We start from the raw sequence: 24,411 nt of genomic DNA, 5'->3' as shown, positions 1-24,411 counted from the left end.
ACTTGTGTGCATGTTTTTTTTGTCAGTTACTAATAGCCCCCCCCCCCCCACACAGGCCTGCCTCTGAGGGGGTTGCGGGTAATAAGAGAAGTGACAGTGATGATTGCTTGGCAACAGGTTGCTAAGAGGGTGGGCAGTCCGCACGGGAAAAAAACTAAAATCGAAGGAGAGGAAGAAGGAACAAAGAGAGAAGACATCTAACGGGCATCAAACACACGACAAAAGTGGTGAAGGAATGGCTAGAATTAAGGTTTTAGAATGGACTTCCCAAAGTCCTGACTTAAACGTGTGGGCAATGCTAAAGAAACAAGTCCATGTCAAAAAACCAACACATTTAGCTGAACTGCACCAATTTTGTCAAGAGGAGTGGTCAAAAATTCAAGCCAAAAGCGCCTTATTGCAGTGAAACTTGCCAAGGGACATGTAAGCAAATATTAACATTGCTGTATGTATACTTTTGACCCAGCACATTTGCTCACATTTTCAGTAGACCCATAATAAATTCATAAAAGGACCAAACTTCAGAGAGTTTGTAGTTGAGTTGTAGAAATGATTGGAAACTCAAGACAGCCATGACCTTATGTCCTTCACAAGTGTATGTAAACTTTTGACCACGACTGTATAAAATCAAACATGTGACGTCACGTCCGGTTGCAGACTTTAACACCAACGATCACTCAAGCAGCACTCAGAGCGTACAAGTCGGACTGCCTTTGAGGTAATACTGCAGTTTACCATGCCAACAAAGCAAGCACGCCTGATAGAACACACTCGGGTGTTCAGTAAAGACTCCCCTCTTCAAAAATGCGCTAGCTCAATGCTAATTTACATTGGATTTGCCATAGACATCGTACTGTTTAGCATTGGTGGTTTTACATGGCGATTTTTGGTAATATATACTACAACTAAGATGCACGTTGCAATCAAACTTGTGTGTAATAAGCACAATACCTACAGTATAAACACTTTTTAGGGCACAACTGCTTGACTAGGCAACACACTGTTGCCCAGAGTTTCTTAACCATAGGGTAAGGGCCCATTGTTGTACACACCACGTGTCCATATGAGTTAGGAAATTGTGTTAGATGTAAATATAAACGGAATACAATGATTTGCCAATAATTTTCAACCCATATTCAGTTGAATTTGCTACAAAGACAACATATTTGGAGTTCAAACTCATAAACATTTTTTTTTTTGCAAATAATCATTAACTTTAGAATTTGATGCCAGCAACACGTGACAAAGAAGTTGGGAAAGGTGGCAATAAATACTGATAAAGTTGAGGAATGCTCATCAAACACTTATTTGGAACATCCCACAGGTGAACAGGTAAATTGGGAACAGGTGGGTGCCATGATTGGGTATAAAAGTAGACTCCATGAAATGCTCAGTCATTCACAAACAAGGATGGGACGAGAGTCACCACTTTGTCAACAAATGCGTAAGCAAATCGTTGAACAGCTTAAGAAAAACCTTTCTCAACAAGCTATTGCAAGGAATTTAGGGATTTCACCATCTACGGTCCGTAATATCATCAAAGGGTTCAGAGAATCTGGAGAAATCACTGCACGTAAGCGGCTAAGCCCGTGACCTTTGATCCCTCAGGCTGTACTGCATCAACAAGTGACATCAGTGTGTAAAGGATATCACCACATGGGCTCAGGAACACTTCAGAAACCCACTGTCAGTAACTACAGTTGGTCGCTACATCTGTAAGTGCAAGTTAAAACTCTCCTATGCAAGGCGAAAACCGTTTATCAACAACACCCAGAAACGCCGTCGGCTTCGCTGGTCCTGAGCTCATCTAAGATGGACTGATACAAAGTGGAAAAGTGTTCTGTGGTCTGACGAGTCCACATTTGAAATTGTTTTTGGAAACTGTGGACGTCTTGTCGTCTGGACCAAAGAGGAAAAGAACCATCCGGATTGGTATAGGCGCAAAGTTGAAAAACCAGCATCTGTGATGGTATGGGGGTGTATTAGTGCCCAAGACATGGGTAACTTACTTACTCTGAAGGCACCATTAATGCTGAAAGGTACATACAGGTTTTGGAGCAACATATGTTGCCATCCAAGCAACGTTACCATGGACGCCCCTGCTTATTTCAGCAAGACAATGCCAAGCCACGTTTTACATCAACGAGGCTTCATAGTAAAAGAGTGCGGGTAGTAGACTGGCCTGCCTCTAGTCCAGACCTGTCTCCCATTGAAAATGTGTGGCGCATTATGAAGCCTAAAATACCACAACGGAGAACCCCGTACTGTTGAACAACTTCAGCTGTACATCAAGCAAGAATGGGAAATAATTCCACCTGACAAGCTTAAAAAATGTGTCTCCTCAGTTCCCAAACGTTTACTGAGTGTTGTCAAAAGGAAAGGCCATGCAACACAGTGGTGAACATGCCCTTTCCCAACTACTTTGGCACGTGTTGCAGCCATGAAATTCTAAGTTAATTATTATTTGCAAAAAAAAATAAAGTTTATGAGTTTGAACATCAAATATCTTGTCTTTGTCGTGCATTCAACTGAATATGGGTTGAAAATGATTTGCAAATCATTGTATTCCGTTTATATTTACATCTAACACAATTTCCTAACTCATATGGAAACGGGGTTTGTAAAAAAATAACGTAAAATGACGCAGTAACGCATCATGTAGTAGCGGTTACTGAGTTACTGAATATAAAAAATAACGCGTTAGATTACTAGTTACCGCCGAAACTAACGGCGTTACAGTAACGTGTTAGTCCCAGCACTGCACATAACACATACTTGCCAACCCTCCCGGATTTTCCGGGAGACTCCCGAAATTCAGCGCCTCTCCCGAAAACCTCCCGGGACAAATTTTCTCCTGAAAATCTCCCGAAATTCAGGTGGACCTGAGTGACGTGTCGACAGCCTGATCTCACGTCCGCTTTCCCACAATATAAACAGCGTGCCTGCCCAATCACATTATAACTGTAGAATGATCGAGGGCGAGTTCTTGGTTTCTTATGTGGGTTTATTGTTAGGCAGTTTCATTAACGTCCTCCCAGCGCGGCAACAACACAACAACAGCAGTCACGTTTCCGTCTACCGTAAAGCAGTTTGTCTGCCGTAAATGTTGTGACACTCTTAAACAGGACAATACTGCCATCCACTGTACATGCATATGTGACAATAACATCTAGGGCTTTTAGAGAGTGCAGTGCACAACTGCGCACACAACAAGGAGACGAAGCAGAATGCATCATCAGAGAGGGTGTTCAGCATGGTTAGAAACATAGTGGCAGAGAATAGAACAAGGATGGACAATTCAACCCTTAATTCAACAATGAGTAGATGAATGTTATGTGTGTGTATATGTGTAAATAAATGAACACTGAAATTTAAGTATTTCTCTTATTTATATATGTATGTATATATATATATATATATATATATATATATATATATATATATATATATATATATATATATATATATATATATATATATATATATATATATATAGCTAGAATTCACTGAAAGTCAAGTATTTATATTATATTTTATTTATATATAATAATATATATATATATATATATATATATATATATATATATATATATATATATATATATATATATATATATATAGCTAGAATTCACTGAAAGTCAAGTATTTCTTATATATATATATATATATGAAATACTTGACTTGGTGAATTCTAGCAGTATATATACTCCCCCCCCCCCAACCCCCACCTCCCCTACCTCCCGAAATCGGAGGTCTCAAGGTTGGCAAGTATGACATAACACAACTTGCTCACGGAACATTGTGGATATTATGAAACATGTCCAAACACCATAAAAAATTAAAAAAATTAAATGACAACCATTTGACAACATGTGCCCATCCCTGTCTTCAACCCCGGAGCTGAAAATGTGAGGATTAAAGGAAAATCAACTGGTGCAAATGTGTGGCTGGTGGATGTGGTTTGTGGCGTGCTCAGTGCATTTGGGCGCTGAGACCCAGGCTGTGGCAGCTGATGGATGAGAGGGAGAAACACAAGCTGAAGGTCCATTCATCAAGCACAACGCTGGGTGGGCGGCGGGAAAGCAGGGGAGGACAGAAGGAAGAATGGATGGTGGGATGAAAGGACGGAGGAGAAGAGGACGCAGAAAATGCAGATGATGAGAAATGGTCACTTTTATCTCTTTTAGTACGCCGCTGCGACACACCGTGCGTCTTGGCGCGGCGCCAAGAGCGCTGATTAAACTTTGATTTAGCTGACGAGCGCTGAACCACAGCAAAAAGCAGAAAGCACCGCGACGCGTGAGAGGCGGAGCTCGTGACTCACAGCAGGCGGAGCGACTTGAGACCGTGGAAGGCGTGGACCGGGATGCAGCGGATTTGGTTGTAGCTGAGGATGCTGTTGTGGAGAGAGAAGAAGGACAAGGACAGATGTTTAGTTTTACTTGGATCATGTGCGCACTTTCCACATGTCCGCATTAGAGATGTCCGATAATGGCTTTTTTGCCGATATCCCGATATTGTCCAACTCTTAATTAACCAATATCAACCGTTATATACAGTCGTGGAATGAACACATTATTATGCCTAATTTTGTTGTGATGCCCCGCTGGATGCATTAAAAAATGTAACAAGGTTTTCCAAAATAAATCAACTCAAGTTATGGAAAAAAAAATGCCAACATGGCACTGCCATATTTATTATTGAAGCCACAAAGTGCATTATTTTTGTTAACATGCCTCAAAACAGCAGCTTGGAATTTGGGACATGCTCTCCCTGAGAGAGCATGAGAAAGTTGAGGTGGGCGGGGTTTTGAGGGTAGCAGGGGTGTATATTGTAGCGTCCCGGAAGAGTTAGTGCTGCAAGGGGTTCTGGGTATTTGTCCTGTTGTGTTTATGTTGTGTTACGGTGCGGATGTTCTCCCGAAATGTGTTTGTCATTCTTGTTTGGTGTGGGTTCACAGTGTAGCGCATATTTGTAACAGTGTTAAAGTTGTTTATACGGCCACCCTCAGTGTGACCTGTATGGCTATTTACCAAGTATGCCTTGCATTCACTTGTGTGTGTGAAAAGCGGGAGATATTATGTGATTGGGCCGGCACGCAAAGGCAGTGCCTTTAAGGTTTATTGGCGCTTTGTACTTCTCCCTACGTTTGTGTACACGGCGGCGTTTTAAAAAGTCATGAATTTTACTTATTGAAACAGATACCGATAATTTCCGATATTACATTTTAAAGCATTTATCGGCCGATAATATCGGCAGTCCGATATTATCGGACATCTCTAGTCCACATGTTCAAGCAACCTCCTACATTTGCTCTACATTTGCGCTCCAAAAATGGGAGATGGGTTTCGGACCACTTGCAAATGTAAATATGTACACTGCAAAAACTGAAATCTAAGTAAGATGAAATATCTCAAATAAGGGTGATATTTGCTTATTTTCTGTCTGATAAGATAATTCTTCTCACTAAGCAGATTTTATGTTAGAGTGTTTTACTTGTTTTAAGGGTTTTGGTCCTAAATGATCTCAGTAAGATATTACAGCTTGTTGCTGAGATTTGATGACCTATATTGAGTAAAACATGCTTGAAACTAGAATATCAAATGTTGCAAAGCTGTGTCATCAACACTCACAAGTATAAAACTACTTTTTTAAAGTAATCATTTCTTACTTCAAGCATTAAAAAAAAAATCATGATGTCAAAATAAAGGCACTAGCATTTACTTAATTTAAGAATATTTTTTAACATATTGAGCAAAAAGGTCTTTTTTTTCCTATCAAGAGAAGTGCACTTGTTATTAGTGAGAATATACTTATTTTAATGTATTTTTGGGTTCATTGAGGTTAGCTAATTTGACTTGTTTTGGAAAGTCTTGACAAGCAGAATTTTCTTGTTCTATTGGCAGATAATTTTGCTTAGTTCAAATAAAATACCCCTCATTTTTGTATTTTTTTTTCCTATTTTTGAACACTGACTTTTTGCAGTGTAGTCACCTGTAGGTGTGTCTGAATGAAATTAAACAATGAATGTCTACTAACTTTTTGCAACTCAACGCAAAGAAAAACTCACAATCACAATCCCACCAAGTATATATTTGTAATTTCTAGTGAAAATATATAAACAAACATAATACAAGTCACAATCCCAGGATAGTAAATGTTCAGTGTGACACAATAACTTGTTTTTAGGCAGTAGAAATTACTACTTTGGAGCGTCACAAGTTTGTTATAAAACACATAACTTCACAATACTTGTAATAATAGCTAATAATAAGTTTTAATTGCTAATTTCCTATTTCAAGTCAAAATAGCTTGTAATGAGCAAAACAATCTGCCAATGGAACAAGTCAAAATTGTCACGGTAAAAATTCTTGAAATAGGAAATTAGCAATTTAAACTTATGATCAGTGTTGGGACTAACGCGATACTTTTGGCGGTAAATAGTAATCAAACGCGTTCTTTTTTATATTCAGTAACTCAGTTACCGTTACTACATGATGCGTTACTGCGTTATTTTACGTTATTTTTTATGTAGTATCGGCTAGAACTGAGAAGATCTGAGTGTGTTTTATTGGAGAGCTGCAGAAGAGGCGTCTGTGTGTGTGTATGTGTGTGTGTGAGAGGGGGCGTGTCTGTGTTTACTAAGAAGACATGGCGAAACCCGATGCCGAGTTTCTTAACATGGAGATATTCTCACTACTTTTCTTTTGTCAACCACAAAGAAAAAAACATTTTAGTTAAATGTAAGTTGTGTCTTGCATCAAAGGTCCTATCCTAGCAATTCTAACCTGCTGAAACAGCTACAAAAGCAACATGCTTCGACGAAGCTAGTAAAGAGAGACACACTTCACATCCTAAGCAACAGCGGCTGGATTTTAACGAGGCACTGCTAGCCAGCACAACATTGATAGAGCCATTGCAGCACTGAAGGTTCATACACTCTGTCAATTCTCTTATATACTCTTTCATTCTAGACTTCTAGAGTGTTTGATTATCACATCACTCTAAATGTATAGACTATAAACTACACAAACATAAAGAGGGATGCTAGTGGGCCAGGCCAATGTTTCCTTATCTCTAAACTAAAACTGGGGAAATGTGTAGAGTGTTCTGGGCTTCAGACATGATTTTATTTCAGAATTCCTTGAGAGAAAAAAACGCCTGGTTAGGCTTTGCGTATGTAGTGTGTGCCTTCCTTGGTTTACAGCTATGTTGTTATTATGCTGTTTGTTACTTATATACGTATGTTATGTTGCAGCTATTTAAAATAGTTTTGTCAATTTGTTCTGGCCTGAAACAAATTGGCCTTTGTAACATATCTTTGTCTTTGTGTGTTGATGTAGACCACATTGCTTAGCAGAGTTCAGTGATGCAAATGCATGCCAAGTTGATCAACAGATTGTATTATTCTCCAGTGCAATAACAGTACTGAAATGAAGGCTAAAAGGGCATTAAAGGGGGCCTTAAAAAATAAAAATATAAGTAACTAAATAGTTACTTTTCACAGTAACGCATTACTTTTTGGTGTAAGTAACTAAGTTAGTAACTGAGTTACTTTTGAAATAAAGTAACAAGTAACTGCAACTAGTTACTGGTTTTCAGTAACTAACCCAACACTGCTTATGATTAGTTATTAGTACGAGTATTGTGAAATTGATGCAGATTTATGTTCTCGATATGTTGTTCCAATCTTCAAAAAGTTAACAAGGTCTTTAAAAAGACGGCTTCAACCAATCCATCCATCGGTTTTTTAGTGCACGTTAACATACCGAGCGTGTGTGAACGGGCCGGTAAACGTCGGGTTTAGCGTGGGGGGGGGGGGGGGGGGCCGTCAGAATGTGGTGCTACGTACTTTCCGTTGCAACTTACAGTGTGGCCAGTTGTGTCATGTTGCTAAAGGTGAGCGGGGCCACTGTGCTGATGCTGTTGTTGCTCAGGTCTCTGTGGACACAAATACACGGTCAAAACACACACACACACACACACACACACACACACACACACACACACACACACACACACACACACACACACACACACACACACACAAACATTCTTGTATGTGTTACCTTCTTGAGACCTGAGAAAAATGCCTAGCTCTTTCGGACCACCCTTTCTAGATATATAAAGAAGTGTATTTACAACATTAATAATATATACATACTATGCAAATATAAAAAAGCTTGTTGTGAAAAATGAGTTGGAATTTCACAAGAAAAAAGTCACAATTTCAGAAGAAAAACTTATAATTTTGTCAGTATCATAATAAAAGTCGTAATTGTATTCAACGAAAGTCAAAATTTTACCAGAAAAACTGAACATTTGTGCAATATTATAATAAAAGCTGGAATTTTACTCAATAACAGTCGCAATTTTACATGAAAAACTTACAATTTTGGCAATTTTATGAAAAGGGTCATCATTTTACTCGACAAGTCACAGTTTTATAAAAAAAACTTTAAAATGTTGGCAATATTATAATAACAACAGGAATTTTTACCTTGCAAAATTATGACAAATGTCATCATATTACTCCAAAAATGTCACAATTTCACAAGAACAACACAAAAATTGGCAATTTTGTGATAAAAGTCAGAATGTTATATGACACATGTCGCCATTTTGCATTAAAAAGTAATAATTTTACATCAAAAAAGTAATACTTTTATGCGAAAATATTGAAATATTACAGAAACAGAAATAATATGATAAATTGTTCCCAATTTTATTTAAAAAGAAGTCGACACATTGTGAGAAAAAGACTGCTTTTAGTTATTTCTTTTTTGTAATTGTTTTTTATGTTAATTTTTTTCTTCAAGTTATGACAATTCGTCTCTATATACATATATATATATATATTTTTAAATACATTTTGGCCAAAGGGGGCTAATTTCAATTTCTTTCACACACTTGTTATTTCATATGTTGACCAGAGGGGGAGCACTTTTAAAACCGACACACAGTCAATATGAAAAATCCCTCCTTTTTGGGACCACCCTCATTTTGATAGATTTCACCACCAGGGGTGCTAATGAGACATTCTCTATTAGATGCAATGGTTTTCCGTATTGGGACCATGATTTATGTCCTAACTTGTTCACACCTACTCATAAGGAAGCTACTTTTCCTTGTTGATGTCTCACGAAGGGTAGAAATACAAGAACACGCACACACGCACACGCACACACACACACACACACACACACACACACACACACTCTGTCAACCTGCACAAGGATTTAGCAGAGCAATGACGTGTACATACACCAGTGACAGATGCTTCAGGGCCGCCAGCTCCTTGGGCACGGACGTCAGCATGTTGCCCTCCAAGTAACTGCGAGAGTGGAAGTGATATATTGTCAGAGGAGCACAATAGTACCTTTTTACAAAAAAACTACCACAAAATACTACACTCAAATGCATCTCGGTGGAGTTTTTTTTCCCCACTCTTTTCTTCCTGGGGCCGTGTACTGTAAGTAGGTCAGGTGGACACGATGATGGAGTGTCTCTTTCGAGGCTGATCGATAGCTAATCACTGTTATTGACCCCAAGGAGCAGGAGCCATTCCATAACTGGAAGAGCGGCATGTCATTGTTCACATTTAGTAAGAGGGATTTTCTTCATTTTGCACTTTTTATGTCGGCTTCTAACATTATTGCTCGTGTCCGGTGCATGTAGCTCTTCATTAAAAATGATTTTTTTTAAAAACAAACAAACGACAACTACCGGCGAGTCGGGGAAAGGTGTCAGTGAGCAATAACATGTTGTGTAATATTTCATGCACACCAGCTGGCTTTCATCACGTCTGTCCTTTATGGAAGTAGAATTGTCTCACATTAGGGATGTCCGATAATGGCTTTTTGCCGATATCCAATATTCCGATATTGTCCAACTCTTTAATTACCGATACCGATATCAACCGATATATACAGTCGTGGAATTTAACACATTATTATGCCTAATTTGGACAACCAGGTATGGTGAAGATAAGGTACCGTATTTTTTCGCAGTTTTTTTCATAGTTTGGCCGGGCTCCAGTGCGATTTTTTTATATGTTTTTTTCCTTTTTTATTATGCATTTTTGGCAGGTGCGACTTATACTCCAGTGCGACTTATACTCCGAAAAATACGGTACTTAAAAAAAATAAAAATAAAATAAAATACGATAAATATATTAAAACAAATGTATTGAATCAAAAAGAAAGTAAAACAATATAAAACAGCTACATATAAACTAGTAATTAATGAAAATGAGTAAAATTAACTGTTAAAGGTTAGTACTATTAGTGGACCAGCAGCACACACAATCATGTGTGCTTACGGACTGTATCCCTTGCAGATTGTATTGATATATATTGATATACAATGTAGGAACCAGAATATTAATAACAGAAAGAAACAACCCTTTTGTGTGAATGAGTGTGAATGAGTATAAATGGGGGAGGGATGTTTTTTGGGTTGGTGCACTAATTGTAAGTGTATCTTGTGTTTTTTATGTTGATTTAATAAAAAAAATAAATACAATAAAATAAAATAAAATAAAAAAAACGATATTGATAATAAAAAAACTGATACAAATAATTTCCGATATTACATTTGAACGCATTTATCGGCCGATAATATCGGACATCTCTATCTCACATCAACTTATATATATATCAATATGATATTTATACATATGCATACATCAATAAATATACAAAAACAAATGTGATATACAAATAAATAAACAATTTGTATAAATAAACGTGTATTTGAAAATATATACAAATAAAATGTAGACATAAAAATGTGACATACAAATAAATCAAGAATTTGTATACATAAACATGTATTTGTAAATATATTTTTGATATTTGAAAATATATACAAATAAAATGTAAACATAAAAATGTGACATACAAATAAATCAAGAATTTGTATAAATAAATGTGTATTTGTAAATATATTTTTGAGATTTCAAAATATATACAAATAAAATGTATAAATATAAAAATGTGACATACAAGTAAATCAAGAATTTGTATAAATAAACGTGTATTTGTAAATATACTTTTGAGATTTGAATATAAATATGCTTGATTTTGTATTTGTATTGAATTTGCATATATGGATCGATTTTTTTGCTATTGTGTCGATGAGACATTCCTACCAGAGGGGTCTGGGTCACAGAGCATTATATGCATTGTATGCAAAATGCCCGGAGTTCTCTGCACAAAAACTATCCACGTCTTTACAGAGAGAACGCACAACGTGTCATGCCTTTTGATCATGTTTTGTTTAGTTATGTCCTGTTTGGTTTTTGGACTCTTTTTAGTTTCCGTTTACGCTCCATTGTTTTTGTTTCCATGACTACTCATTGGTTTCACCTGTCATGCCTTTGGACTCACTTGGACACACGCACCTGTTGTAATCAAGACACTATTATTTAAGCTTGTAGTTGCCAGGCAGTCGGTCTGGCGACATTAACTCTGTTACCCCTGTTTACCTCTGATGACTTCTGCTACCCATGTTAATATAGTTCCATGCCGAGTGAGTTTTGTCTATTTTTGTGTCTCAGTAAGTGTTTTCGTTTTCATGTCCATAGCTTTTGTCCAAGTGCTAGTTTATTGTTTTCAAAGCCAAGTTTGTTCTTCCGCCTTGTGCGCGCTTTTTGTTTGTTCATTTTGTTAGTGTTAAAATAAATGATGACTTTACCTCCAAGCCATGTCCACTCCAGCTATTATTGCATCTTGGGAAAACAAACACCCCACAGTCCCCGTTATGACACAACGGGCCCGAGCTTGCTAACGTTAGCGTTGTATTAGCTAATGCTAATTCATCCAGTTAATCTGAAAGACCGTGCAAGCTGCCTATTTTATTGTATCAATGCCGTTTAATGACCTTGTCCCGATGTAGATACTGATCTCTTATCAGTGCAATGTGTGTCAAATCATCATCATATATCAATCATCACATGACCCTCCCTAGTGTGCCTCTGATTGGCTCGCTAGTGTCTGACCATGTCTATGACCGAGACCGCTCTAGCTGCAGTGCCCTCTGCTGGCTTTTCAGGGGACTGTGTAGGTCACATTTATTGTGCTGGTTTGTGGGAGGAATGTCTCATCGACACAATGGCGTGCTAACCTTTTTTGCTAACTTACACTTTGTTCTCTTATTCCACAGCCATACACATTATAGTCATACAACTTGGTATGTGACACATGCCAATTGTTAGCATGCTAATGTTATCATGCTAACATTAGCATGCAACCTCTGTTCGATCCAAGAACTCCTTCCAGCTGTATAATCACTCGCCATACAGCAATAGATGATATCTGTCTTTTACCAGCTACCTCTCTTTGTTTATAATGTTTATTTTCTGCTGGATATACTCTCTATTTTATGTTGCAGCTGTTACATACACTGTAACATTGTACATGGTAATTTGGATTTGTTATAAATTGTATATATTATATATAAAATATAATATAATATAATATATCAGTAAATATTATATACTGTACCGTATTTTTCGGACTATAAGTCGCAGTTTTTTTCATAGTTTGGCCGGGCTCCAGTGCGACTTATATATGTTTTTTTCCTTCTTTATTATGCATTTTCGGCAGGTGCGACTTATACTCCAAAAAAATACGGTATATATAATATGTAAATATTACATATATGTTATATCTTATATTGCTACTATGGGACATTTTTTGCTTATTTTATACCTGCATTATCTTTTCCACCCTTACCCTTTCCATCCTTTGTAACTGAGCTACTGTGTGGAACAATTTCCCTTGTGGATCAATAAAGTTTGTCTAAGTCTAAGGATAAGATATACGAATCTAAAAAAACCCTATTTTGTGCGTGGAGGAGGGTTTTTGGTTGTGCACAGCACTCACAGTTCCGTGGTGTCCTTGGGAATGCCCTTGGGCAGCAAGTGCAGCCCTCTGTTGCTGCATCGCACCACGCTGTCTGAGCATGTGCAGACATCCGGGCAGCCAGATGCAGGAAGACAGCCGTTATCCTCGCCACCTGAAAAGACAGAGCGGGAGGGAAGGGGGGGGTCAGTAATTTTAGAGTTCGATTTCTCGGTCTTTTTCAATTAAATATACCATTTAAATTCCCCCAGTGGGTAATGATCTGCATACATTAACAGTTCAATTGCAGTGTAATGATATCACAACACTGAGAAAACTGGAGGTTTGGTACATTGCATGGTATCAATTGCCCATTAATGTTATTCCAAAACCCAAAACCTTTTCCTCTTTGGTCCGGAGGACACGATAAACCACAGTTTCCATAAACAATTTAAAATGTGGACTCGTCAGACCACAGAACACTTTTACACTTTGCATCTTAGATGAGCTCGGGCCCAGCGAAGCCGGCGGCGTTTCTGGGTGTTGTTGATAGATGGCTTTCGCTTTGCATAGTAGAGTTTTAACTTGCGCTTACAGATGTAGCGACCAACTGTAGTTACTGACAGTGGTTTTCTGAAGTGTTCCTGAGCCCACGTTGTGATATCCTTTACACACTGATGTCGCTTTTTGATGCAGTACAGCCTGAGGGCTCCAAGGTCACAGGCATTCAATGTTATGTGCAGTGATTTCTCCAGATTCTCTGAACTTTTTGATGATATTACGGACCGTAGATGGTGAAATCCCTAAATTCCTTGCAATAGCTGGTTGAGAAATGTTGTTCTTAAACAATTTGCTCACGCATTTGTTGACAAAGTGGTGACCCTCGCCCCCGTCCTTGTTTGTGAATGACTGAGCATTTCATGTGAGCTGCTTTTATACCCAATCATGGCACCCACCTGTTCCCAATTAGCCTGTTCACCTGTGGGATGTTCCACATAAGTGTTTGATGAGCATTCCTCAACTTTCTCAGTCTTTTTTGCCGCTCATGCCAGCTTTTTTGAAACATGTTGCAGGCATCAAATTCCAAATGAGCTAATATTTGCAAAAAATAACATAGTTTTCCAGTTGGAACATTAAATATCTTGTCTTTGCAGTCTATTCAATTGAATATTATATTGTATTCTGTTTTTATTTACCATTTACACAACGTGCCAATTTCACTGGTTTTGGGGTTTTGTAGTATGAATATTCCAATCTAATGCAGGACTTGAACCTCTGACCCCTCAGTCTCTACCACCATAATCATATAATGACAATGTCAATTAGGATATAGGTTTAATGGAACTTATGTACGAGTTAAATTAATATAAAGACGCAAAACATTAGTGCTTTCTTCGGACTAGAAGGCATTATCTGTCGCTATCTTGGCAATCATTGTGCAAACACTTTTTCTGCTAATAAAGGATAAACAAGTAACGAGGGATTATCTTATCTCATTTAGGAGAGAGCGGGGGGAAAAAAAGAGAGGTTTGCTAAAACAATGCCCAAGGACGTTAAAGAAAAAAAGATTAAAACTGCCTATGTGTGTGTTTTGTTTACATGGAGTATAATGAGGGCTGTGAAAAAGGGCAATTAGCCACCAGTGCAATAAACATTCCCCTTTATCTTCTGCACGGTAGACAGCATGTATATCTTATTTCCTCAAATGATGTCCATGGCCGCTTATTGACTTAACCGCATAATAATCGGGTGCTTATTTGAAGGAGGCATCTTGCGGAAAAGTGGCCTTTATCGTTTTGCAGCAAACGCACGAGGGTGTTATTATGCAAGTATGGTGTTGTGAGTAATTTAGCGTTCTGACACGCAGAGTCCGAAAGCTCTTTTTAAACTTTGATACATTCTAGTGATGTCCCGATACAAACATTTTGGTTCTGGTAACAAAATGTATTTAGATACTTTGATACTTTTCTAAATAAATGGGACGACAAAAATTGCATTATTGGCTTTATTTTAACAACAAATCTTATGGTACATTAAACATTTGTTTCTTATTGCAAGTTTGTCCTTAAATAAAATAGTGAACATACAAGACAACTTGTCTTTTAGTAGTAAGTAAACAAACAAAGGCTCCTAATTTAGTCTGCCGACATAAGCCAGCTCCAGCTCGTGGTGCCCAAGACCAGACTTAAAACCAGGGGAGCCCTAAGATCTGGAACACTCTGCCCCTCCATGTTCGAACTGCTCCCACAGTGGAGTGTTTTAAGTCTCGTCTTAAGACCCACTTTTATTCTTTGGCTTTTGATTTCTATTTACTGTTTTGATTTGTTTTACCCTTTAAAATATTTAATCATATTTATTTTATATTGTTTTGTTTCATGTGTATTTATTTTTTGTTTTTATCCAGTCATCGGTGGAGCTAAGGATAATATTTGAATATTGTTTTTAATATTGTTGTGCAGCACTTTGGAAACATTGTGTGCTATATAAATAAAGTGGATTGGATTGGATTGGATATTGTGTCATTTTCCATTTTATTATTTTGTCAACATTATTAAGGACAAGCGGTATAAAATGAATTATTAATCTACTTGTTCATTTACTGTTAATATCTGCTTACTTTCTCTTTTAACATGTTCTATCTACACTTCTGTTAAAATGTAATAATCACTTATTTTTCTGTTGTTTTATACTTTACAATTAGTTTTGGATGATACCACACATTTGGGTATCAATCTGATACCAAGTAGTTACAGGATCATACATTGGTCATATTCAAAGTCCAGGGACATATTTCCTGAGTTTATAAACATAATACACATTTAAAAAAAAACGAAAGAAGATGTTGTGATGCTAAAAAATATCAATGTAAACATAGTAGTATCGACTAGATACGCTCCTGTACTTGGTATCATTACAGTGGATGTCAGGTGTAGATCCACAAATAGTGTTTGTTTACATTGTGACGCCGGTGAGCTACAGTATGTAGTGAAGCATGTTTAGCTATTCCTCGTCCTGCAGGGATGATACTTGTAAGAAACTTACTTTATTTGTCACCATGGAGACGAGGATTAGTGATTTAGAAGTAGCTACAACACTGCAGACTGCGGATGGACTTTAGCCATGTCTTAAAGCACCTCTTCCTGAGGGCGTTTCAGTGTTATAACTTCACCTTTATTGTTAGTTTTTAAACCAAACTGCGTCCGTTCTCCCTTTTCTGTCTACACACTGTGTCTGCTTGTAAGTACTCTGTGATTGTGCGCTGCCGAACATGCTCATCTGCTCGTAAACCAGCAATAACACGACGTGATGACAACGGAGGGGATGGGGGTCCGGTACTTTTTAGAGGGGGTATAGTACCGAATATGATTCATTAGTATCGCTGTAGTACACTAATAAAGCACCAGTTCCATTGGCAGCAAAACAGGCCCAGAGCATAATACTACCACCACCATGCTTGACGGTAAGGATGGTGTTCCTGGGATTAAAGACCTCACCTTTTCTCCTCCAAACATATTGCTGGGTAGTGTGGCCAAACAGCTCAATTTTTGTTTCATCTGACCACAGAACATTCCTCCAGAAGGCCTTATCTTTGTCCATGTGATGTCAAAAACGTACTCATGACGTGTGCTAACTAGTGCACATATAACACGTGAAAAGCCATCCAACAGCGCGCTCACAAACACATGGTGGGAACCAAAAACACATGGACCATAACCTCCTCCAGAGCGAGGAAGGATCAGAGCCCAAGCGCGTTGTTCTTGGCCGAGAAGGTCTTCCTTTTCGCTCGTATGACACACACACACACACACACATACACACACACACGCTCCCTCTGCTCCATTGTGATGTTGCATTATGGGAAACACTTGAACCGTGCTTCTTAAAGAGTGAAAAGCAACAGAGTTAAAACCATAATGAAGGATAATGAGGAGCAGTCAGGGAGCCAATAATAACTCTGTTTGAGTTGAGTGACGAGAACAGGAATACTGTTTGTTTTAAAATGTGGTCATGCTGTATCGTCTATTTGGACCATGTGCAGAGATGTCACAGCCAGGCAGGATGTTGCCCTTTTTTTTACAGACATTTTATCAGGCTTATTTCGTTAAATTGTGCAAATTATGGACATAACAACAAACCCCAAAACCAGTGAAGTTGGCACGTTGTGTAAATTCTAAATAAAAACAAAACACAATGATTTGCAAATCCTTTTCAACTTATTTTCAATTGAATAGACTGCAAAGACAAGATATTTAACGTTCAAACTGGAAAACTTTGTTATTTTTTGCAAATACAACATTTGGAATTTGATGCCTGCAACATGTTTCAAAAAAGCTGGCACAAGTGGCAAAAAAGAGTGAGAAAGTTGAGGAATGCTCATCAAACACTTGTTTGGAACATCCCACAGGTGAACAGGCTCATTGGGAACAGGTGGGTGCCATGATTGGGTATAAAAGCAGCTTCCATGAAATGCTCAGTCATTCACAAACAAGGATGGGGCGAGGGTCACCACTTTGTGAACAAATGCGTGAGCAAATTGTTTAAGAACAACATTTCTCAACGAGCTACGGCAAGGAATTTAGGGATTTCACCATCTACGGTCCGTAATATCATCAAAAGGTTCATAGAATTTGTAGAAATCACTGCACGTAACATTGAATGGCTGTGACCTTGGAGCCCTCAGGCAGTACTGCATCAAAAAGCGACATCAGTGTGTAAAGGATATCACCACATGGGCTCAGGAACACTTCAAAAAACCACTGTCAGTAACTACAGTTTGTCGCTACATCTGTAAGTGAAAGTTAAAACTCTCCTAGGCAAAGCGAAAGCCATTTATCAACAACACCCAGAAACGCTGTCAGCTTCGCTGGGCCTGAGCTCATCTAAGATGGACTGATACAAAGTGGAAAAGTGTTCTATGGTCTGACGAGTCCACATTTCAAATTGTTTTTGGAAATTGTGGACGTCGTGTCCTCCGGACCAAAGAGGAAAAGATCCATCCGGATTGTTCTAGGCGCAAAGTTGAAAAGCCAGCATCTGTGATGGTATGGGGGTGTATTAGTGCCCAAGGCATGGGTAACTTACACATCTGTGAAGGCACCATTAATGCTGAAAGGTACATACAGGTTTTGGAGCAACATATGTTGCCATCCAAGCAACGTCATCATGGACGCCCCTGCTTATTTCAGCAAGACAATGCCAAGCCACGTGTTACAACAGCGTGGCTTCGTAGTAAAAGAGTGTGGGTACTAGACTGGCCTGCCTGTGGTCCAGACCCGTCTCCCATTTAAAATGTGTGGCGCATTATGAAGCCTAAAATACCACATCGGAGACCCCCGGACTGTTGAACAACTTAAGCTGTACATCAAGCAAGAATGGGAAAGAATTCCACCTGAAAAGCTTAAAAATTGGTCTCCTCAGTTTCCAAACGTTCACTGAGTGTTGTTAAAAGGAAAGGCCATGTAACACAGTGGTAAAAATGCCCCTGGGACAACTTTTTTTGCAATGTGTTGCTGCCATTAAATTCTAAGTTAATGATTATTTGCAAAAAAAAATAAGTTGCTCAGTGTGAACATTAAATATCTTGTCTTTGCAGTCTATTCAATTGAATACAAGTTGAAAAGAATTTGCAAATCATTGTATTCTGTTTTTATTTACGAAATACACAAAGTACCAACTTCACTGGTTTTGGGTTTTGTACTTAATGTCCTAAAAATCACGTACAAAGCACATGCAACAATTCTACCAAACATTCAAAACAGATTTGTAAAAAGAGAAAGGAATTACGATATTTTTTAATACATATTGTTTTAGAAGAGTGACAATAGAAAACAGTATTTCAATCCGAGGTGTTAGTTAATGGGACCAACTTGATTGTGGAATAAAACAATATACATCTCTTTGTGTGTAAACATCATGATGAAAAAAAGACATGACTGAGTAAAATTATGTCTTTATTAGAGATGTCTGATAATATCGTCCGATAAATGCGTTAAAATGTAACATCGGAAATTATCGGTATCGTTTTTTTGTTGTTTGTTTTTTAATTAAATCAACATAAAAAACACAAGATACACTTACAATTAGTGCACCAACCCAAAAAACCTCCCTCCCCCATTTACACTCATTCACACAAAAGGGTTGTTTTTTTCTGTTATTAATATTGTGGTTCCTACATTATATATCAATATATATCAATACAGTCTGCAAGGGATACAGTCCGTAAGCACACATGATTGTGCGTGCTGCTGGTCCACTAATAGTACAAACCTTTAACAGTTAATTTGACTCATTTTCATTAATTACTAGTTTCTATGTAACTGTTTTTATATTGTTTTACTTTATTTTTTATTCAAGAAAATATTATTTTATTTTACAACATTTTTTTAAAAGGACCTTATCTTCACCATACCTGGTTGTCCAAATTAGGCATAATAATGTGTTAATTCCACGACTGTATATATCGGTTGATATCGGTATCAGTAATTAAAGAGTTGGACAATATCGGCAAAAAGCCATTATCGGACATCCCTAGTCTTTATGATTGGTTCAAATGAAAATATGGCTTTGTAGTCAATTGTTGTATTTGTGAAAATATACCGATATTTTACATGTTTAACTTATTTCTGCTCCTTTTCATTCATAATTTACTGTTATGTTGTTTTGATTATTTTATTTTAAATAGGGCTGCAACAACTAATCAATTAAATCGATTATAAAAATAGTTGCCGATTAATTTAGTCATCGATTCGTTGGATCTATGCTATGCGCAGAGGCAATTTTTATTTTATTTTATTTTTTTATTTATAAACCTTTATTTATAAACTGCAACATGTACAAACTGCTGATAAACAATAATCAAAATAAGTATGGTGCCAGTATCCTGTTTTTTTTCAATACAATACTGGAAAGGATAGAAATGTAGTTTGTCTCTTTTATCCGATTATTAATCGATTAATCGAAGTAATAATCGACAGATTCATCGGTTATCAAATTAATCGTTAGTTGCAACCCTAATTTAAAATTTTTCCTCCTTTGTTTGATTTTTTTTTTATGAATGAAAAAAATAAACGAACGTAACAAAGCAATCTGTTCTCCAGCCAACCATTCCGACAGCGAATCTTAAAACAGGTTTTCTCGAGCGGAGCCAAACCAGCTCAGGACTTCCCAAGACGATCTTCCATAAATATTTGCAGAGCGACAAAATTACCGAGTGATCTACGGTACAGAGCGTCGACTTGGCAGCCGAAGCCAGCAGCCTTGGTGGCGATGGGAACGCATTGTCGTGGTAACGGGAGCGTCAAGAGCGGGAACCACAGAGTGATGTCATGCGAGGCTGTGTGTGATCACTCTGTCCTCGCAGTGCCCCGCTGAAGGATGTGGGCGTGCGATGTGACGCTCGTCTCCGACTAAACTGACAAGGCAGTTTGCGTAAGACGCGGGACTCAAAAGCCTGAGGTGAACGTTTGGCCGCTTAGACGTCGACGTCATCTGAATTGAACGGATGCCCGGTTTGTTGGAGTGAAGTACTCACCCAGAGACATGACACCACGTAATGACAACAATTACCAGCACTGAAACAACCCGGAGTCATTTGAAAACCGATCTGTTTTGCAATGCTGCATTCGAGACCACTGGGAAGTTGGAAGCTTACCAGGGTCGACCTCAAAAAATGTCCAGTAAACAAAAACATGGCAGACAACCACGGCAAGCTACCATTTGTTTTGTTGGTGGAAATACAAACCCCAAAAACCAGTGAAGTTGGCACGTTGTGTAAATGTTAAATAAAAACAGAATACAATGATTTGCAAATCCTTTTCAACTTATATTCAATTGAATAGACTGCAAAGACAACATATTTAATGTTTGAATTGGAAAACTGTTATTTTTTGCAAATATTAGCTCATTTGGCATTTAATGCCTGCAACATGTTTAAAAAAAAAAAGGCAAAAAAGACTGATAAAGTTGAGGAATGCTCAACAAACACTTATTTGGAACATCCCACAGGTGAACAGGCTCATTGGGAACAGGTGGGTGCCATGATTGGGTATAAAAGCAGCTTCCGTGAAATGCTCAGTCATTCACAAACAAGGATGGGGCGAGGGTCACCACTTTGTCAACAAATGCGTGAGCAAATTGTTGGACAGTTTAAGAACAACATTTCTCAACCAGCTATTGCAAGGAATTTAGGGATTTCACCATCTACGGTCCGTAATATCATCAAAAGATTCAGAGAATCTGGAGAAATCACTGCACGTAAGCGATTATATTACGGACCTTCGATCCCTCAGGCGGTACTGCATCAAAAAGCGACATCAGTGTGTAAAGGATATCACCACATGGACTCAGGAACACTTCAGAAAACCGCTGTCAGTAACTACAAACCCCGTTTCCATATGAGTTGGGAAATTGTGTTAGATGTAAATATAAACGGAATACAATTATTTGCAAATCATTTTTAACCCATATTCAGTTGAATATGACAACATATTTGATGTTCGAATTGATAAACATTTTTTTGTGTGCAAATAATCATTAACTTTAGAATTTGATGCCAGCAACACGTGACAAAGAAGTTGGGAAAGGTGGCAATAAATACTGATAAAGTTGAGGAATGCTCATCAAACACTTATTTGGAACATCCCACAAGTGAGCAGGCAAATTGGGAACAGGTGGGTGCCATGATTGGGTATAAAAGTAGATTCCATGAAATGCTCAGTTATTCACAAACAAGGATGGGGCGAGGGTCACCACTTTGTCAACAAATGCGTGAGCAAATTGTTGAACAGTTTAAGTAAAACCTTTCTCAACCAGCTATTGCAAGGAATTTAGGGATTTCACCATCTACGGTCTGTAATATCATCAAAGGGTTCAGATAATCTGGAGAAATCACTGCACGTAAGCAGATAAGTCTGTGACCTTCGATCCCTCAGGCTGTACTGCATCAACAAGCGACATCAGTGTGTAAAGGATATCACCACATGGGCTCAGGAACACTTCAGAAACCCACTGTCAGTAACTACAGTTGGTCGCAAGTTAAGTGCAAGTTAAAACTCTCCTATGCAAGACGAGAACCGTTTATCAACAACACCCAGAAACGCCGTCGGCTTCGCTGGGCCTGAGCTCATCTAAGATGGACTTATACAAAGTGGAAAAGTGTTCTGTGGTCTGACGAGTCCACATTTCAAATTGTTTTTGGAAACTGTGGACGTCGTGTCCTCCGGACCAAAGAGGAAAAGAACCATCCGGATTGTTATAGGCGCAAAGTTGAAAAGCCAGCATCTGTGATGGTATGGGGGTGTATTAGTGCCCAAGACATGGGTAACTTACACATCTGTGAAGGCGCCATTAATGCTGAAAGGTACATACAGGTTTTGGAGCAACATATGTTGCCACCCAAGCAACGTTACCATGGGCGCCCCTGCTTATTTCAGCAAGACAATGCCAAGCCACATGTTACATCAACGTGCCTTCATAGTAAAAAAGTGCGGGTACTAGACTGGCCTGCCTGTAGTCCAGACCTGTCTCCCATTGAAAATGTGTGGCACATTATGAAGCCTAAAATACCACAACGGAGACCCCGGACTGTTGAACAACTTAAGCTGTACATCAAGCAAGAATGGGAAAGAATTCCACCTGAAAAGCTTAAAAAATTGGTCTCCTCAGTTCCCGAACGTTTACTGAGTGTTGTTAAAAGGAAAGGCCATGTAACACAGTGGTAAAAATGCCCATGTGACAACTTTTTTGCAATGTGTTGCTGCCATTAAATTCTAAGTTAATGATTATTTGAAAAAAAAAAAACAGTGTGAACATTAAATATCTTGTCTATTCAATTGAATATAAGTTGAAAAGGATTTGTAAATCATTGTATTCTGTTTTTATTTAGGAATTACACAACGTGCCAACTTCACTGGTTTTGGGGTTTGTATCATGTGACTGCAATAGCCTTTCACTCAATTGTGTTTGTTTTTGTCAGACAAACTGTATGTAAATTATCAAAAAACTTTCCGTTCCCTGAGTTCCCAGTTAACAGATAAGTGAAGTGAATTACATTTATATAGCGCTTTTTCTCAAGTGACTCAAAGCGCTTTACATTGTGAAACCCAATATCTAAGTTACATTTAAACCAGTGTGGGTGGCACTGGGAGCAGTTGGGTAAAGTGTCTTGCCCAAGGACACAACGGCAGTGACTAGGATGGCGGAAGCGGGGATCTAACCTGCAACCCTCAAGTTGCTGGCACGGCAGCTCTACCAACCGAGCTATACCGTCCCATAAGAGGCTGTCTTTGTTGCACCAAGCCAAAGGCTTGTAAAATTCCATTGTGCACGATGGGAGGAGACGGGAGGGGTTATCTATTGTCATCAAAGACCTGCCCAAGCTCGATCCAGGACCAGTCCAAGCCCGAGGCATCTTTTTCTTTTGTGTTAATGTGACCGAAAACAATGTCTGTTTACATACCGCCCATTCCTTTAGAAACAGCTGTTGTTATGTAAACAGGGAATATCCACATACAAGAGGAGACGTGAACCTTTTTTCGTTAGAGCGTGGGTGACACTGTAAGAGGTTACAGGTCGACACGTTTCTCCTCAATTGAGCCAAATTTAATTATGTCTCTGTTTAATTCCTTGCCTCTTGTCTCGTTTAATAAATGTCATTAGTGTTTGAACCTGACATCTTTACTTCTAACGTCATTCACAAATGTATTTTCCCGGCTACTTTCAGGCATTTTAAAACAAACACCACTAAAAAAAAACCCGCCCGACAAACAAGCGCTCTCCTTACCGTCGCATGTGAAGTCTGGGTGGGCCACATCCTGGATGGGGATCTCCTTCAGGAAGGCCGGCCTTTGGCAGCGAGGGTTTCCACTCACCACCCTGGTCCTCTTCAACCACTGCCCCAGCCAGGCCAGGTGACAGTCGCACACGTACGGGTTGGACAGGAGGTTACTGCCAAAAAGACGCCAAAAAAATACATTTGTAAGCTGTGAATGAGTACATATTCCAATTAATGCTTCTCATTTAACAAGGAGTGTGGTCTATAAAAGCAAAAAAACCACTAATGAGCATTGTGTCAAAAAACAAGGACACTAACTACTGTGGCTGTAGACAACTTCCTAACTTCGCCTGCTTCCAATTAACACCCCGTACTTTTTGCATTTAGGAAAAGGCAATGAAAAAGGGGCTTTAGAAGACTCTGACTTAATGACTCCTTTTTATTAAAATATTTAAGTGCCATTCCACGTTGCGTCCCTAGGAAACACAATATATAATAACATTAATACTATAACACTTTTTTCAATTAAGCAAATTATGCTGCACATTTTTTATGTGTTTGCATATTTAATACGTGCAATTTTAAATATTCATTTAAATCACCCTGCACATTGGAAAAACAGCATTCCTTGCCTGTCCTAAATTTCCTTACCATGACATATAGCCTTCAAAAATGTTCCTTTAATAATAAAAAAAATGTTTTAATATTTTAAAATATTGAAAGGTTTTTTTCTTCAAAAAGAAATGAAAATACAGTTCTGTTAAAATTCAGACTTAAGTCAATTTCACTCAGTCC

The 24,411-nt window shown here is 38.3% G+C and overlaps 1 protein-coding gene across 2 annotated transcripts in view; it reads right to left on the bottom strand.

The window, feature by feature from the left end:
• The window catches only part of slit3 (slit homolog 3 (Drosophila)), a 615,812-nt gene that overhangs the window by 107,405 nt on the left and 483,996 nt on the right, over positions 1–24,411 (bottom strand). For both annotated transcript variants that reach the window (XM_061976782.1, XM_061976783.1), the window contains 5 exons: positions 23,626–23,789; positions 12,888–13,020; positions 9,266–9,334; positions 7,870–7,941; positions 4,325–4,396 (listed from right to left, as the gene is read on the bottom strand). In XM_061976782.1, the coding sequence (XP_061832766.1) occupies positions 4,325–4,396; positions 7,870–7,941; positions 9,266–9,334; positions 12,888–13,020; positions 23,626–23,789 (510 nt within the window). The remainder of the gene's footprint in view (positions 1–4,324; positions 4,397–7,869; positions 7,942–9,265; positions 9,335–12,887; positions 13,021–23,625; positions 23,790–24,411) is intronic.

This window comes from Nerophis lumbriciformis, linkage group LG16 (assembly GCF_033978685.3).
Source record: "Nerophis lumbriciformis linkage group LG16, RoL_Nlum_v2.1, whole genome shotgun sequence".
NCBI classification, from domain to species: domain Eukaryota; kingdom Metazoa; phylum Chordata; class Actinopteri; order Syngnathiformes; family Syngnathidae; genus Nerophis; species Nerophis lumbriciformis.
Note: the sequence above shows the minus strand (reverse complement) of the source record. Positions and strands in the feature narration are given on the sequence as shown.